The 15,626-nt window shown below is 37.8% G+C and overlaps 1 protein-coding gene across 1 annotated transcript in view; it reads left to right on the top strand.

Annotated features, from left to right (window-relative positions):
- Positions 1-1,210: 1,210 nt before the first annotated feature.
- vstm2a (V-set and transmembrane domain containing 2A) overlaps positions 1,211-15,626 on the top strand; it is a 42,774-nt gene continuing 28,358 nt past the window's right edge. The window contains exons 1-2 of the mRNA XM_039666411.2: positions 1,211-1,464; positions 2,795-2,964. Coding sequence (XP_039522345.2) covers positions 1,386-1,464; positions 2,795-2,964 — 249 coding nt within the window. The 5' untranslated portion in view covers positions 1,211-1,385. The remainder of the gene's footprint in view (positions 1,465-2,794; positions 2,965-15,626) is intronic.

Raw genomic sequence — 15,626 nt, 5'->3', positions numbered from 1 at the left:
GTTGTATCGAAAGTGTTTGCAATGAATAAAGCCTTTAGCCAGTGAAAGACATTTGAATATTTATCCAATCTGTGGCCCGTAGAAGTTATTGTGAAGGTCATCAGTAGTCGACGTGGGCTTCGTCTTATCTGCATGATGTGCAGCAGAGAGGGACTTATCAGACCAGGTATAAAATATTAATACTGAGAGCACTATAATAAATATCACAGATGCTGAGCATAATTTACATTTCTGCCAGCATCATCAGTCTGGAAAAAGCCTAATTATTTCTGCATGCACACGGCTCTGCTCAGAGGATCGTGTGTGGTGAGGAAGTCTTACGTTGAAATGCTTTACAGGAGTGGGGCTCAAACACACACTGAGTCTTGGGTCGACCCGTCACTGAGTGTCGAGGGTTTGCTTCTGTTTATATCCAGAGTCACTTCACCCGCTTCAGAGATACCGCTGGGTTAATTAGAAAAGAAATGATTTGCTGTCCATCAAAGCGTCACATATGCAGCTCACTAGCTTTCAGAGGGATCTGTATTCAGTTAAACACGAGTCCATGAGACTGAAAACATGCACTGACCTGGTTTTTATCAAAAACACACACTTGTCCTGAAAACAAAGTTCAACATTGTGGTTAAAAATACCTTCTTGGTATAATTGAACTAATAATTACAACAGCTCTAGCACACATGAGAAGGTCGAATTTGCTTTGGACAATGCACAAAAAAATATTCCAATTTAAGAGGGTTTTAATCCATGCATGCACATTAATTATTAACATATATATACACATATATTTACAGTTAAAATGTGTGTGTACAAACAATTAAAAAAAAAAAACACCAAATAGTTCACGTTTTTCTTTTCAAAAAAATCAATTAAGTGCAACAGTGTGCAGTATAGGCTATATTAAATTGTATATTTGAATTTTTCATATTAAGTTGTATTGCAATCTGTTTTTATTACACACATATAAGCGGAAACTCTGCACATTTTTTTTAGCTTAAAATTTCTTCTTCTTCTTGACAGTCGCTGAGAACGATTTAGTTTGTTATATTTATTTTTTTTCCAAACGCTGGTCTCAGTCTCACGCCTCCGTGCGCGCGAGCAACGGGGAGCGCGTGAGTGAGAGCCGCAGAGAGAGAGAGAGAGAGAGAGAGAGAAGAGAGAGAGAGAGAGAGAGAGAGAGAGAGAGAGAGAGAGAGAGAGAGAGAGAGAGAGAGAGAGAGAGAGCGAGAGCGAGAGAGCATCATTACTCCATCAACACCTCGCAGAGACAGTAGGAGAGTTACCGAGAGCGAGAGTTGCGGCATGTTTCCCGCTCGGCGTGTTCTCTCGGTTTCTGCTTAACGAGCTCAACATTTCTGGAGGACATTATCATAACCCAGCTCTTCTCAATGATGGGGACCTTACATGACAGTATTGGATTTGTGCTCTTTTCCTGTTTGTCCATTCAAGTTGGATTTTCTTTTGATGGTAAGAACATTTTACGCAATATCCTACAGCGTCATTAACTTTAAAATATCAACCATTATCAGCAGCAACTCAAATACGCTCTCCCTATCACTATTGTGCAGTTAAAACGATTGATGCATACAGTATATTTGTGAGGTAATCTGTAAATAATAAGTGGCAAAAGTTGTGACGATGTCTGTGATGAGTGATAGAAAAATCAACTGTTGATATCTGGGATCTGTCGTCCTTCACACGAACCCTGAGCTCCAGTCCAGCGCGAAAGGTAGTAAAGGGTAATTCTGAAGGAACCGCACGCGCGACTTGCATGTCAAGTGGTGATGATCCGGTAAACGGACTGCGGCTGTTCAGCACTACGAACAGCTCCCGGTAAACCAGTTCAGCACCACGGGCAGCTCCCGGTAAACCAGTTCAGCACCACGAACAGCTCCCGGTAAACCAGTTCAGCACCACGGACAGCTCCCGGTAAACCAGTTCAGCACCACGGGCAGCTCCCGGTAAACCAGTTCAGCACCACGGACAGCTCCCGGTAAACCAGTTCAGCACCACGAACAGCTCCCGGTAAACCAGTTCAGCACCACGGACAGCTCCCGGTAAACCAGTTCAGCACCACGAACAGCTCCCGGTAAACCAGTTCAGCACCACGGACAGCTCCCGGTAAACCCGTGAGAGGTGCAGGAGTGCTTCATTTAATGCAGTGTAACAAAGAGGGGATCTGCTGTACGAACCCGACGATATTAGAGTCTGGAAGTATTCATTCAATTTCATCCAACCAGAAGATCTGACTATTTGCAAAAAAGAGCAAATATTGAAAAAAATAAATAAAATACTTTTTAATGTTAACTTAGACATTTTAATGTTAATATATATATATATATATATATATATATATATATATAGTGTGTGTGTGTGTGTGTGTCTGTGTGTGTTATATAAACATATTATTTTCATACTGTATCATTTATTATATTATTATTTGTATATATATATATATATATATTTATATATAATAAATTATCAAATATGAAATAACATTTTCATTCATGATTAAAAATAAAATCAAATAGACATTTACAAAATAGTTTATTACTATTTTATTGATTATTTTTGCTTATTTTATTACATATACATACACACATCTATAAGTGTTTAATTTCCACTTTGTGATTTCTAATGAAGTCAGAAGAGAAAAAACGATTTTAAAAATATTTTCATTCATTTTATTACAACACAATTTCAATAAAATATGATATAAAAATATAAGAGTTCAGCATAATCACTGATAGTCTGTCTTGCTTTAATCTCAGGTTGACTTGCTCAATCTCTCTTGCAGGAAAATTTACAGATTTCCCCTCCAACATCACAGCCAGGGAAGGGCAGAACATCGAGATGGCATGTGCCTTTCAAAGTGGAATGTCCTCGGTTTACTTGGAGATCCAGTGGTGGTTTAGACGCGCTCCAGAGGAACTGATGACGAGCGAGGAGGACGAGGATGACGTCGAGGTAAGGACATTTTGTGCACGGGTTTAACGAAGGGTTAACATCCCTCCAGCCTCCAGGAGACATATCCTCAGCCGTCTCCACATGTTGCAGGAATTTCTCCTCCGACAGCATCACTTTTATCAGCCTCTGCACTTTTGATTGATGGGATATACTGTTGTTGATGTGTCGCTGAGATGCAGAGTGTGTGTGTGTGTGTTTCTCTTCTGCTGTGATCGATTAGCTGCACTTGAGCTCCGTCTGAAAGGCAGATCCTGCAGTATTCCTGTTCTTCCTCCACGTCAAAACACACACTTGCACAGCACACAATACACGTCAGGCTGATCATGGGTGTCCCTCAGGGATGTTGTGTTGCGTGCAGGAGCTGATTCACGCTCGCTCCATGATTCACAGTGAGTTCGAGACTCCTCAGGCTGTCAGATCCGCAGTGTGACACTCGTATGAAGGACAAAACACACACGAGAACGACATCCGAGTGTGTGTGTGTGGCCTTTGTTTGCATTCATCCTGTCTGTGTGACGACATGTTTAACGACAAAATGTTTGCGAGCGATGTGAGTCACGGCTGGCGTTCACATGTTCTGGAGGTGGAGACGTGTCTGGGCTTGAACACAGTATAGTTCGCTGTTTTTAAACTAGTTTTTATGTTCCTGTTTGGTAAGTGAAGTGAAGTTTGTTCCTGCTCAGATTTAACCCTGTCGTGCACATGTGGTGGAGGCTTTGATCAGTTTGTGCTGTGAGGATTGAAGCACATGTGGAGCGATGGACGGGGACGTCACTCAGATGTGTAACGTCAGGCGTTCGGCTGTGATGGGAACGAGACACGACGAGATATGGATATATATATATATATATAAATATATTGAGACACCTTCATCATTTCTCACATCATCACAGGTTATTCGCTGGAGTTTAGGCAAACATGAGCAGATCTCAGGTCTCAGATCAGTGGATATTTGACTGGTTTTGTCCGTCACACATGAATTATGTTGAATATCTGCTCAATTGAACTACACAATTAGATAATACCAGTTTAGCTCAAGCAATGCTTCATGTTGTTCAGTGTGTGTGTGTGAAAAGAGCATTAGCGGTTACAGAAAACACACTTCAGCAGAACATCATCAGCTCAAATCATTTTTAGTCCCACATGTGTATAATTTTGTGTGCAATATGTTTATTTTGCTCTCCTCACTCACAGAAATGAACTAATCTGACGTCACTAGAGAGCTTTCCAAACTTACGGATTACGTTTTTCACTGCTTACAGTTTTTTCCAATTGCTAACACACTAAAATGAATGACATGCACAGCACAATCATTTAAACAGACACACAGAGAGCAAAACTTCTTCAAAAGTCTAAACACATTTTCATTTTGCATTTCAAAATGCCCCTTTTGAAATGCACTGAACACAGTTCTCTGCATAACACACAACAATCGGACATAAAGTCACATATTTGCCATTTCTAAACACGACCATGACAATGAGCTAATTGGCCGATTACATGTGCCATCTGGCCAAACACCTCAATGGTTAATTGTTAACACTTCAATCAGGATGTAAGCACTATAAAAACTATAAAACTATAAAAAAAATTGTTTTTCTTGCCACTTTTTTTTTCTGTAATGTTTTTCAGTTTACTGTTTTTTGTAAGTAATTTTTTTTTCAGTCCCATGTAAATATTTCTGTTACACTGACTTGTTTACAGTAGTGAAAAAATACATTACTGTAAAATGAAGTTTCAACAGCATGTGTGTGTCTGCAAATGAACAATCTGATACATATTTTAGTATTATGGCAAAGCATACCAAAGATATGTGTGCTTTTCATAATGCCCAATAGTGTGTATTTGTTTAGGCAAAAATCTGGTCATATGAATGAAGTGTGTGCCAGTTCATGCAAAAGTTTGATTTTGATAATGCTATGTGTAGTTCCGGTTGCAGTGCTTCATTTTGCAGGATATATGAGGTGTTTTGCAGTTTGGGTGTGTGGTTTTGTGAATTGTGTTAAGTATTTGGATAAAACCAGACTAGTTTGCAAAATTGTGTGTTAGCAATTGGAATAAACTCAAAACTTTACACACAAATCCAGGAATTGCACACACACACACACACACAACGCCTCTTGAAATGAATCACTGCATTCAGAATATCACACACATCTCAAAAGCTCTTACGTTGCAAACACCTTTGCCATAATATTGTATTTTTGGATATATCATATACAGTTATTCAAAACCCAAAGCTCTTCTTTCACGAGATCCTAAGATTGAAAGAGGCCAAAAACTCCCAGTAAACACAAAAGCAAACTATTATTCTGTTTTACTGTAAGCATTTGTGGTTGTGAATACAGTATTACAGTCGGGAAAACCCATAACTCGACCTTTGGCCTATTCTAAAGCCACGATTGGCTGGTGTTCAGTAAAGCAACGAGTGAGGAGTGTGTGTGAGTGTTTGAAATAGATTGTTGTCTTGTGTGTTTTCAAATAGTGCCAATAATGAGTGTATGTTTTTGCAGATTTGGAGTGTGTTTCTGGTGTCATAAGTTGTGTGACGAGTGTCATCAGTTGAACAGAAGTGTGTTGTGTTGAATGGACTAGCGCGGGTTCTCTATAATGATGCATAAGGACGGGTCTCGCTGTCGTCTTTAGTCTCAAATTGGATAAATGGTTGCTGTTAGCGTTCGGATGCTCATTTCTGATGTCCCGACGCAAGGCGAGAGGTCATTTATCAAAAGAGCCACGGCACACACAACATGCAAATGATAATGCGATTCCCAATGCAAAGATGTACTTTATTTGCATACTTATGAAGCCCCTGGGCTCACCCGCCGATGGTCTCGTGTGAATTGGCCGGCTTTATTGTTTTGTTATATACGACTCAGGGAAGTTTATTAATCCACATATTCAGAAGGAGATCAAGACGTTGGGTTGACTGACATCGCTGACATTTCTAGATGAGCGCTTTACACCTTTGCACTGAATGTGAACGCGGGGAAAATTAGAGACTGTCAAATGTGTTTCATCAAACAGCATGTTTTTATCATCACTGCTCTTTTGTGCGATGATGACTAGTCGTGCAAAACCTCCAATCATGCAATTACGGCTGTTCTTCACTCATTCAGAGGGGATTGTTCGTTTCAGGTCTAAAACAATTGATTTAGAGAATGCATGATAGAGTTTATTACCTCACACGTGTGTGTGTGTGTGTGTGTGTGTGTGTGTTACCAGTCACCAAATGCATTATGGTAATCATAAGAATCAAACTGTGTGAAATAATTAGTCTTTCATGCAAGCTCTGGGTATAAACACAAAAGGTTCTCTTCTAAACTGATTGTGTGTTAAAATATAGCACGTGTCGCTTAGCTTTTCTTGATCTGTCTTGGACTTGGATTTCTTAAAGGATGCATTTCCGTGGAGATCCGTCAGCATTATCGTAACATGCAGGTTTGTTGGCTGTGAGACAGATGGAGGAGTGTGTTTCTTCTTCATGACTCACGGGCCCGTGTTATATATCATATGCATGCCGATACTGAAGGCCTGGATTGCTGTGCTTTAGCTCAGATCTCACACACTTGCCAGATGTAATCCAGATATATAACAGTTCAAAGGGAATGGGAGAAGTATTATTGCATACTAATGTTCAGCGATTCACACACACACAACGGTTTTACAAATAAAGACTGTGAAGATATGTATAATATTTCTATTTAAATAAAATGCATCACGAATAATAATCATTAATGTCTCTTGATCATCAGATCCTCATATTAGAGTGATTTGTGAAGGATCGTGTGACACCAAAGACGATAAATTCAGCTTTGATCACAGGAATAAATTATGTAATATTTCACATTATTATGTGATGATACTCAGGCGTAAAAGAAGCAGAAACAAGCGATAGAAGCATCACTGGAAAATAATGTGCTCATCAACAAACCGTATATAAATTAAATCTGCCGAATGTCTCTGAATGAAATGTGGACGAGGGCGAGCTCCAGGACTGAGAGGATTTGAGACGTGGACGAACTCGATCTGTGAGTTTTTGCTCGAAAGTTGCATTTTAAACTTCCTCACATTCAAGAGCTGATAATCAAAGAAAGCTTGAAGCAAGAATAACATGTTTTTGTTTTGTCAGGCTCTGTACTTTATATATATATATATATATATATATACAGTGTTGGGTAAGTAAAAGTAATTAATTAATAGTTACTAATAACCTCTTCAAGAGTGTAATTAGATTACTGTACTAATTACTCTCTCTAAAAAAAGTATTTAATGACTTTTAATTACTAATTACTTTCAAAATCCCATATCAATCTCAACCAGCGGAATAATACAAGGATAGACATGAATCTGTTTTAATTCTTTCAAATAAATACTATAAAATTGCACGAATTATCCTTAAACTGACGAAGGTTACATTATAAAAACATACTTTTTAACATCAGACAATAGGCTACATTTTGATGTTAAACCCACTATTGTTTTATGTCTGATCTCATGACATATTTTACAATAATTCATACGAATTTGTACGAGTGCGGTCGTATAATTTAGACACCTCATATAATGCATACGGATCGCTGTTAGATCGGATTGATCTATACACAGTATTTACCTCAATTACATCAGAAGTAACTGTAATTAAATTACAGATAAATGAAGAGTAATCCCTTACTTTACATTTTCAAGGGAAAAGTAATGAAATTACAGTAACTAATTACTTAGTAATTAGTTACACCTAGGGTTGGGTATCGTTTGAATTTGAACGATTCTGATTCCGATTCCTTGTTTCGATTCCAGTTCCTAACGATTCTCGATTCCGATTCTTTTAAGAGGCAGGGTCAAAAAAGTTTAGCTAACCTTGCTAACCAACGGTCTTTCTGAAGGAAATACTCCTTCTGTAAAAATACTCCTTTTGTCACAAATTTTGCATTTTGCCGAGATTTCGTTTTTTTTAGAAAAGTGAAGCCACACTTTGGATCGCCGACGTAAGCTACTCATGTTCGACTCGCGTGGTTATGCCAACACTTCCGGTAGACGCTTCTTCGTTGGTGTTGTTCAGCGGTTTCTTCTTCCGCTCGGCGGACTGTGAATATCGAAACTAGGAATCGAAATTTTAACTTTTGAACGATTCCGGCAAAAACGAAAAGTTAGTCTCGGTTCCAATCGATACTCGATTCTCGATACCCAACCCTAGTTACACCCAACACTGTATATTGTGTGTTTCTTTCCTCATTTGTAAAGAAATGAAGGTTTTTGAGGAACACACTCCAGGATGTTTCTCCATATAGTTTCTTCAATGGGGTCCAACGGGGTCCAGATGTGAGTTTTAGTGCAGCTTCAAAGTCTCGACACGATCCAGCCGAGGAATAAGCGACATTTACTGTATAGCAAAATACACATTGACCACAGTTACTGTTCTTGCACTATTGCCACACATTACATCATCACATTGAAAGGTCACTTGAAGTCACTACAGTATATGGAATATTTTCCTGAAAATGCTTCATTTCTTTTGGACATCTTGGATGATGTGGGGGAGAGTAAATGATCAGGAAAGTTTAATTCAGCAGTGAACTACTCATTTATGGTGAAGTTATTCAGAGCGTAGGCAGCGAGAAAAGCACACTAGGTTTAGGAACACAGTTCTAGTGTCCACATTGATCCAAGAATCCACTGGACACATCCGCCAGTTTCTCCTTAAACCCAGACCGGCGCTGCTGATGGCATGACTGAAGGCATTTCCCGTCATTTAAAGCTTAATTGCCAGCCGCCGCTGATACTGCCTTTTATCACTCAAGGTTTGACACAAACGTCTCCTTTTTCCCAATGGTGCCGATCTGGACAGCGCACTCCCTGCAAGTACAACCTAATGTGAAATCCATCTAACCAGCCCGCCTCTATCTTTAGCCCCACCCGAGTCCCTCCTCCAGACCTTTAAAGACAATCAGCCCTGAAGGTCAATGAAGCGAGCGCTGGATCCCTCAGGACACACACATTCATAATCAATGCATGAAGCTCTCCATCTGTGGACGATATTGAGTTTGAACCAGCCGTGTCCTGTAGCCTCGAGACAAGCCAAGACTGGAGAGCGGATAGAGAAACTGCACTCTTTTTCTTGGACAAGCCCAAATATTGGGTTAAAAATGTGTTTATTTGACCCAAAGTTGGGTTGAAGCAACCCAGCATATTTTTGGAGTGTTCATATGGTCTGGAAAAAGAAAATATTCGACTCTACACTCTAAACAATGCTGGGTTGTCTGAACGCAAATTTGGGTCAAATATGGACAAACTCAAATGTTGGGTTAAAAATGCAATTTCAAATTTTAACCCAACTTTGAAATTGCATTTTTAACCCAACATTTGGGTTTGTCCATATTTGACCCAAATTTGGGTTCAAACAACCCAGCATTGTTTAGAGTGTGGCACAACATTTACTCTCTGAGCTTAGTATTGAGTTTCAATTATGATATTGCACAAATATTGTGTAGTTGAGTCGCAGATTATATTAGACAGAGTTCATTTATAGAAGTAGCATAACACTCAGTGGATTTTAATTAAAAGCTTAGACTAATTAATGCTTGTAAAATTGCTTTCAAATGTGTTGAAAGCTATAGTGTAACTTTCAAATAAAAAGTGTTTTGCACGGCTGTATTGTTGGAGAAATCTGATGAGTGTCATGCACACACCGCAGGGGGTTTAAAGCAGTGGTACTCACTGTACTCTACTGTATTTTCATTAGCAGTAGTTGCGTTGCGTTTCTCAGTCCCGTCGGGCATTAGCGCTGAAAACGCTGCTATTAGACGGAGTTCGAGACGCGGCTCTAATTTCAGCTTTACTGTAGTGATGCATTTAGATTTAAATGGGTTTTCATCCCCGTTAGAGAGAGCATGATCACCGCTTTCCACAAACACACTCTCGCTGGCCGTGCATGCAGACAATGAAGATATAGAGTTATCCAATTACACTAATGTTCAAAGATTTGTGGTAAATACGTTTTTTTTTCTCAGCCAATAAATGCTGTTCTGTTGAACTTTCCATTCGTCAAAGAATCCTGAAAAAATAAAACATTGCACAGTTTCCACTGAAACATGAAGCAGCACGACTGTCTGTTTTCAACACTGATGAATGTTTGTTGAGCATCAGATCCTCATATTAGAGTGATTTCTGGAGGATCTGGAGTAATGATGCTTTCATCACAGAAATAATACTATATATTCACATAGAATGCTAATATTTAATCAAATAAATGTGGCCTTCACTGTATCAGTAAAATTTACTTTTTTTTAAGGCAAGTTCTTGCACTGATATTTTTTGAGTAAATTTCATGCATAGAATTAACTAAGTTAAGTGAAAGTACCATATGAAATTAAGTAATTTTTATTTAGCTAATTAAATGTTAAGTTATATCTAATCTAATTAATTTAATTTTCTTTGTACAACATTTCACTCAAACAATATAACATTGAATTAGACCACACATTTTAAGTAGCCTATATGATTTACTCAGAAATATTCAAGTCAGTCCCTCCAGGATTTCACGATTTTTTTTGTGATTTTTGCGATCAAAATGACTGATTTTGTGGTGGTAATTTCCAAAAATTTGTGGAAAAAACTTTTTATAAAACGATTTATATATAACATTTACCATAATAGTATTCAGTCCTTCCAGAAAAACGAGTTTTTTTGTGATTGTTGCGGGCAAAAATTGATTGATTACACGGCCCGTTTACTTTAAAAATGCGATGGAAAATATATTTATATTTATGCAATTTTATGCGATGAAATTGCAGGAATTTGCAAAAATTGAGGGAACTTGCAAAAATTGCGGTTTGATGAAAAAGAGAAAAAAAAAGTGATTCCCCCAACATCCTGTTCTCACTAGGCTAATGTAAGAGTCATTTCTCATTACTTCCTTTGATAAGCAAGCATACTACATCATAGAAAGTGCTGGGAATATTTAATTTCTCATCTTGTTTTATTTCAGACTGTAACGAGTGTAAATAAGGTGTGGCCCCTTTAAGAGCTCTCTGCAGTGTTATATGTGCGCCTCGAACACCCCATGTGTGCGGGTCATTTCTGTTTGATGCTACTTCTTTTATCTTATGTTGTTTATTAAGTAACGATGTGACGGTAGAACGTGTGAGACAGTTATACGAGTTCGATTTGTGAGATCAATCGCCTCTGTGAGTCTGTCTGGCGTCGCGTAATTGCGTCACTTCATAACGTTCCCATGGAAACAGGGGGAAATGGCTGCTCTTGTGTGAAGCAAACGCAACATTTTTCAACTTTCTGCTAAGATACATGTAACTTTTTTTGCAACGAAAATGCGAGGATTATGAAATTATGCAAACCCCGCATATTTTGCACGGAAATCGGCAATTTATGCGGCGAAAGTGCGGCGTATTTGAAAAAATGCGGCCCCCGCATAAATATGCGGACTTTGGCTGATTTTGCATTGAATTCAGAGATCGCATAATCACATTTTTCTGGAGGGACTGTCAAGTAATCAATTCATATAGCGTGTGTCAACGCATCTATATGAACGCAGACCTCAGTACTTGGTAGACAATACACAATGATGGTAACATTTGATCTATCGTTTTTTTTGTTTGAATGTGTCATTTAAGTAGAAAATGAACTCCAAATGTCACAAAATGGCAAATAACTAATCCTAACAACAAAAGCAATGATAAAATAGTAGGGCTGTCAAACGATTAATCGCGATTAATCGCTTCCAAAATAAAAGTTTGTGTTTATATAATGCATGTGGGTGTACTGTGTATAATTATTTTGTATATATATATATATATATAAATACACACACATGCATGTATATTTAAGAAAAAAAATATTATTTAAAAAATATTTATATTTATATATATAACATAAATTATATATATATATATATATATATATACATGAAAATATTTCTTAAATACATACAAGCATGTGTGTGCGTTTATATATATATATATATATATATATATAAAATAATAATTATACACAGTACACCCACGTGTATTATTTAAACACAAACTTTTATTTTGGAAGCGATTAATCGCGATTAATCGCGATTAATCGTTTGTCGGCCCTATAAAATAGTGTAAATACATATGGAAAACAGTGAAAAATAAACCACATTAATTATTCATTGCCCAGTACATGATGGGAACACCAGTATCAGAAAAGTTTAGTAATTTTAGTTAATTTTATAATGTTGATATTTACGCTTTCATTTCTACACGATTGAATTGAGTACTACTATAGAATTTACTTATTCTTTTAAATCTTGCCTGAACTAACTTTTTTCATGTAAATTACATTGGTTTTTTTTTTCGGTAGTATTTACTTCACCACAAAATCATTTTTATCATTGTTGGTGAGCGGAAGAGACTTTCTCAACAGCATTAATCAAAATAAAAATATAGAATTTAAAATGTAACCCGAGCTCATGCAACATATTATATTCCCCAAACCTAAACAGGCTAGTTTAGTCATTTATCCTAAACACAACAAAAACGGTCTAATTTACAAAAACAGAGTCAGTGCAGGGACCTGATTTAGTGATTTTTAAATCTGCTCTTAATTAAGAATCCAGACTGCGTGTTTTACCTTCCAACGCTTCATACGAGAGGGTGGGGATCGTTTACACGAGCTCGTTTGATCATTTCTTGCAAACTACGGTTCATTAGCAGCTCAGAGACACACTGAAGTGTGTAGTGTGTGTGACGAATGCAGGTCGCGTGGACATTTCAACCAAACCTTTGAATCCCACGACGCGCTGTCTTCAACATTAAATAACTTTATTTTCATTGTGAAACTGTGATGACTGAACAAAGGCTTTGATGGCCGGGACAAAATCATGGAAAGACCCTCGGAGGAATTAACTGGCAGAGCGCTGGCGTTTAGTCTGGCAGCGAACGCTGAAAAGAAGAGATATTCATCAAGCCACTGGAAAACACAAAGGGAACTCTCATTGGCCTGCGTGATGATTTAAAGAGAAGCTCCACGCGATGACGAGTGTGAGTGTGTGTGGGCCGTCGCTCTTTAATCTTGACTCTGGGCCGTTGAGGATTTGGAGATCCCAGCATAATGGATTCTCTTCACAACTGCCACATCCGTGTGTGTGTGAGCGGCCGGACAGATGATGGTGTCGAGGGAGGGGGACTCGGCATGTAATGTGCAGAAGAGATGCCAGAAGCTCTGGCCAATTCAATTTGAGGGATCAAAACAAAAGTGGTTCCCTTTGAAGACACCGGCTCTGTGGGCTCCAATTAGAGAACGACTCGCATTTGATCTGGCTCTGGAACGAGCGCACGTGTGTTCCCGTGTGTCTCTGCTGCAACGCAGGACTTCATATAGAGTCATCATTGTTGAAGAGGGACTATTATGAGCAAAAGTGGGAGATCTTGTCAGTGTTTCTGAACTCCTGAAACGCCTCCATTGTAGTCTCGAGTTTCTCCCGGGAACGAACACGTCACAATATTCCTCATTATAATAATTAATGCGCAGAATAAAGGGGCGGGGCCTGGTTGAGTTAGTTAGTAGTGTGTTAAACTGGCGTTATGGAAAGGGGCGGGGCATTTCCCAAACACACTCGAAGTGCTGGACCAATCACAACACACTGCTCCAGCCGACTAATCAGAGCACAGTGTGCTTATCAGGAGGAGGGGCTTCATAGTGACAGAAACAGAGTGTTACTGACAGACTGGGAAGAGAGGAGCCGCAACAATGGAGAATATGAGGAGAATAATCCCAAAAAAATATATAAATAAAAAAGGGAGAGAGTGAAAAGGCCAGTTATTTATCATAAAAAAGATTACAATATGTATTAGATACTAAAATCTGCTTTTCTGATCATCACTATTATAATACAGGTGGTGAAATAAAAGGCTGGCTTAAATCATGACTCAACGTTTAACAAAATTAGCGTTTCTCATGTTCAGAAAGACAAACACCATCAGGACATTAAAATAAAGCTGTCAATTAAACAACATAAAAACATACACCAAAAGCCATATTCGGTTACTGTAGTTATATGGTTATTAAAAAAAACATCAGTATTTTACAGTTAATTAAAATAAATAGAATAAAACTTAAATTAATTAACAGATAACGTGTTGCATTAACTTCATTAAAAGCTGTAACATGAAATGTAACATAAAAACATACACCAAAAGCAATAGGACATACATATTCGGTTACTGTAGAATTTGCATGACTTTTTTTTTACTTACAAAAACAAATGTATAACAATATACTAGTAAACATAGGCTATGGTTTGTTGAGTATTGAATTTCATTGTAAGTTATATGGTTATTAAAAAAACAACAACAGTATTTTACAATTAATTAAAATAAATAGAATAGAACTTACATTAATTAACAGATAACGTGTTGCATTAACTTCATTAAAAATATATGTTGATTAAACAAAACTAAATTATAAGTTTTTGATTTAACAAAATTATATCTTGTTCAAATCCATATAAAACATATAGAGATGGACTATTTAATAGAAATAAAGCTCTATCTGTTTTCGTCCTGTTTTTATCTCGTTTGTTGTGGAACTGGATTGATATTCCCAGATCAGCCGAATCGCAGCTCACTGGGAAACGACTAATGGAGTTTGACTGGAATCGCATCAGTTTGCTTTCCCTCACGGATTACACACACACACACACACACACAATACCTGAAACACTGAACGGCACCTGAACTTCAGTATAAAGAACGTCACATTAATTCAGCTTCAATCGCTCCGGTCAAACCTCGTTCTGTCGTCGTATGTTGATGTGTATATTTAGAAACGTTATACTTTTTACATTATTGAAATCTCATATCAAGACTCATGCTGGCTATCATGAAGTTTAAGCCAGGATTAGTATAAAGTCTCCCTGTGGTGAACATCCAGCTTTTAATGTTGTTTATAGGTCTTTTTAATATGCTTTAATCGTGTAATTCTGCTTAAGACAAACCATGTGTAAATTCATAAGCCGAGTGCATTGATGAATATGTTTATATAGAGACATGCTACTTCCTCAATCCTCATATAGGTTCAACTTTATACAGATCAACGTGTGGTCGTCAACCAGTGGATCTCACAGTGAGTGAGTGGAGGCGGGGCTCATTTGCATATTCATAGAACCATGCATACTAAATGAGGCAAGGGTGGCGAGTTACATTCAAGATCATTTTGGTGATCAAAAATGTGTTTTAAGGGATAAAATGATTGACTACAGGGGGACTTGGGGAGGATAAAGGTGTCGGGTTACATTCAAGATATTTTAAGACATGAATACATTTTTTTTAAGAAAAATACACTGAAATATGTCATTTGCTGATCAAAGATGAGTTTTAAGGGATAAAATGATTGACTACAGCGGGACTTTAAGATTAAAATGAAATCGAAATAAAATGGACAAGGGTGTCGAGTTACATTCAAGATATTTTAAGGCACGAATACATTTTTCAAAGAAAAAATACTGAAATATGTCATTTTGGTGCTCATAGATGAGTTTTAAGGGATAAAATGATTGACTATAGCAGGACTTTAATGATCAATGACACTAAAAAAAATCCCACTGCTTCAACCCTGTGCTGTCTGAGCTCTGCCATCGCCTCTCGGTGTTATCTCTATAAACTGTTTGGACAGACACG

The sequence above is a fragment of the Pimephales promelas genome, chromosome 22 (assembly GCF_988280905.1).
Source record: "Pimephales promelas chromosome 22, fPimPro1.hap1.1, whole genome shotgun sequence".
Taxonomy (NCBI): domain Eukaryota; kingdom Metazoa; phylum Chordata; class Actinopteri; order Cypriniformes; family Leuciscidae; genus Pimephales; species Pimephales promelas.
This window is presented reverse-complemented; position numbering and strand designations above follow the sequence as displayed.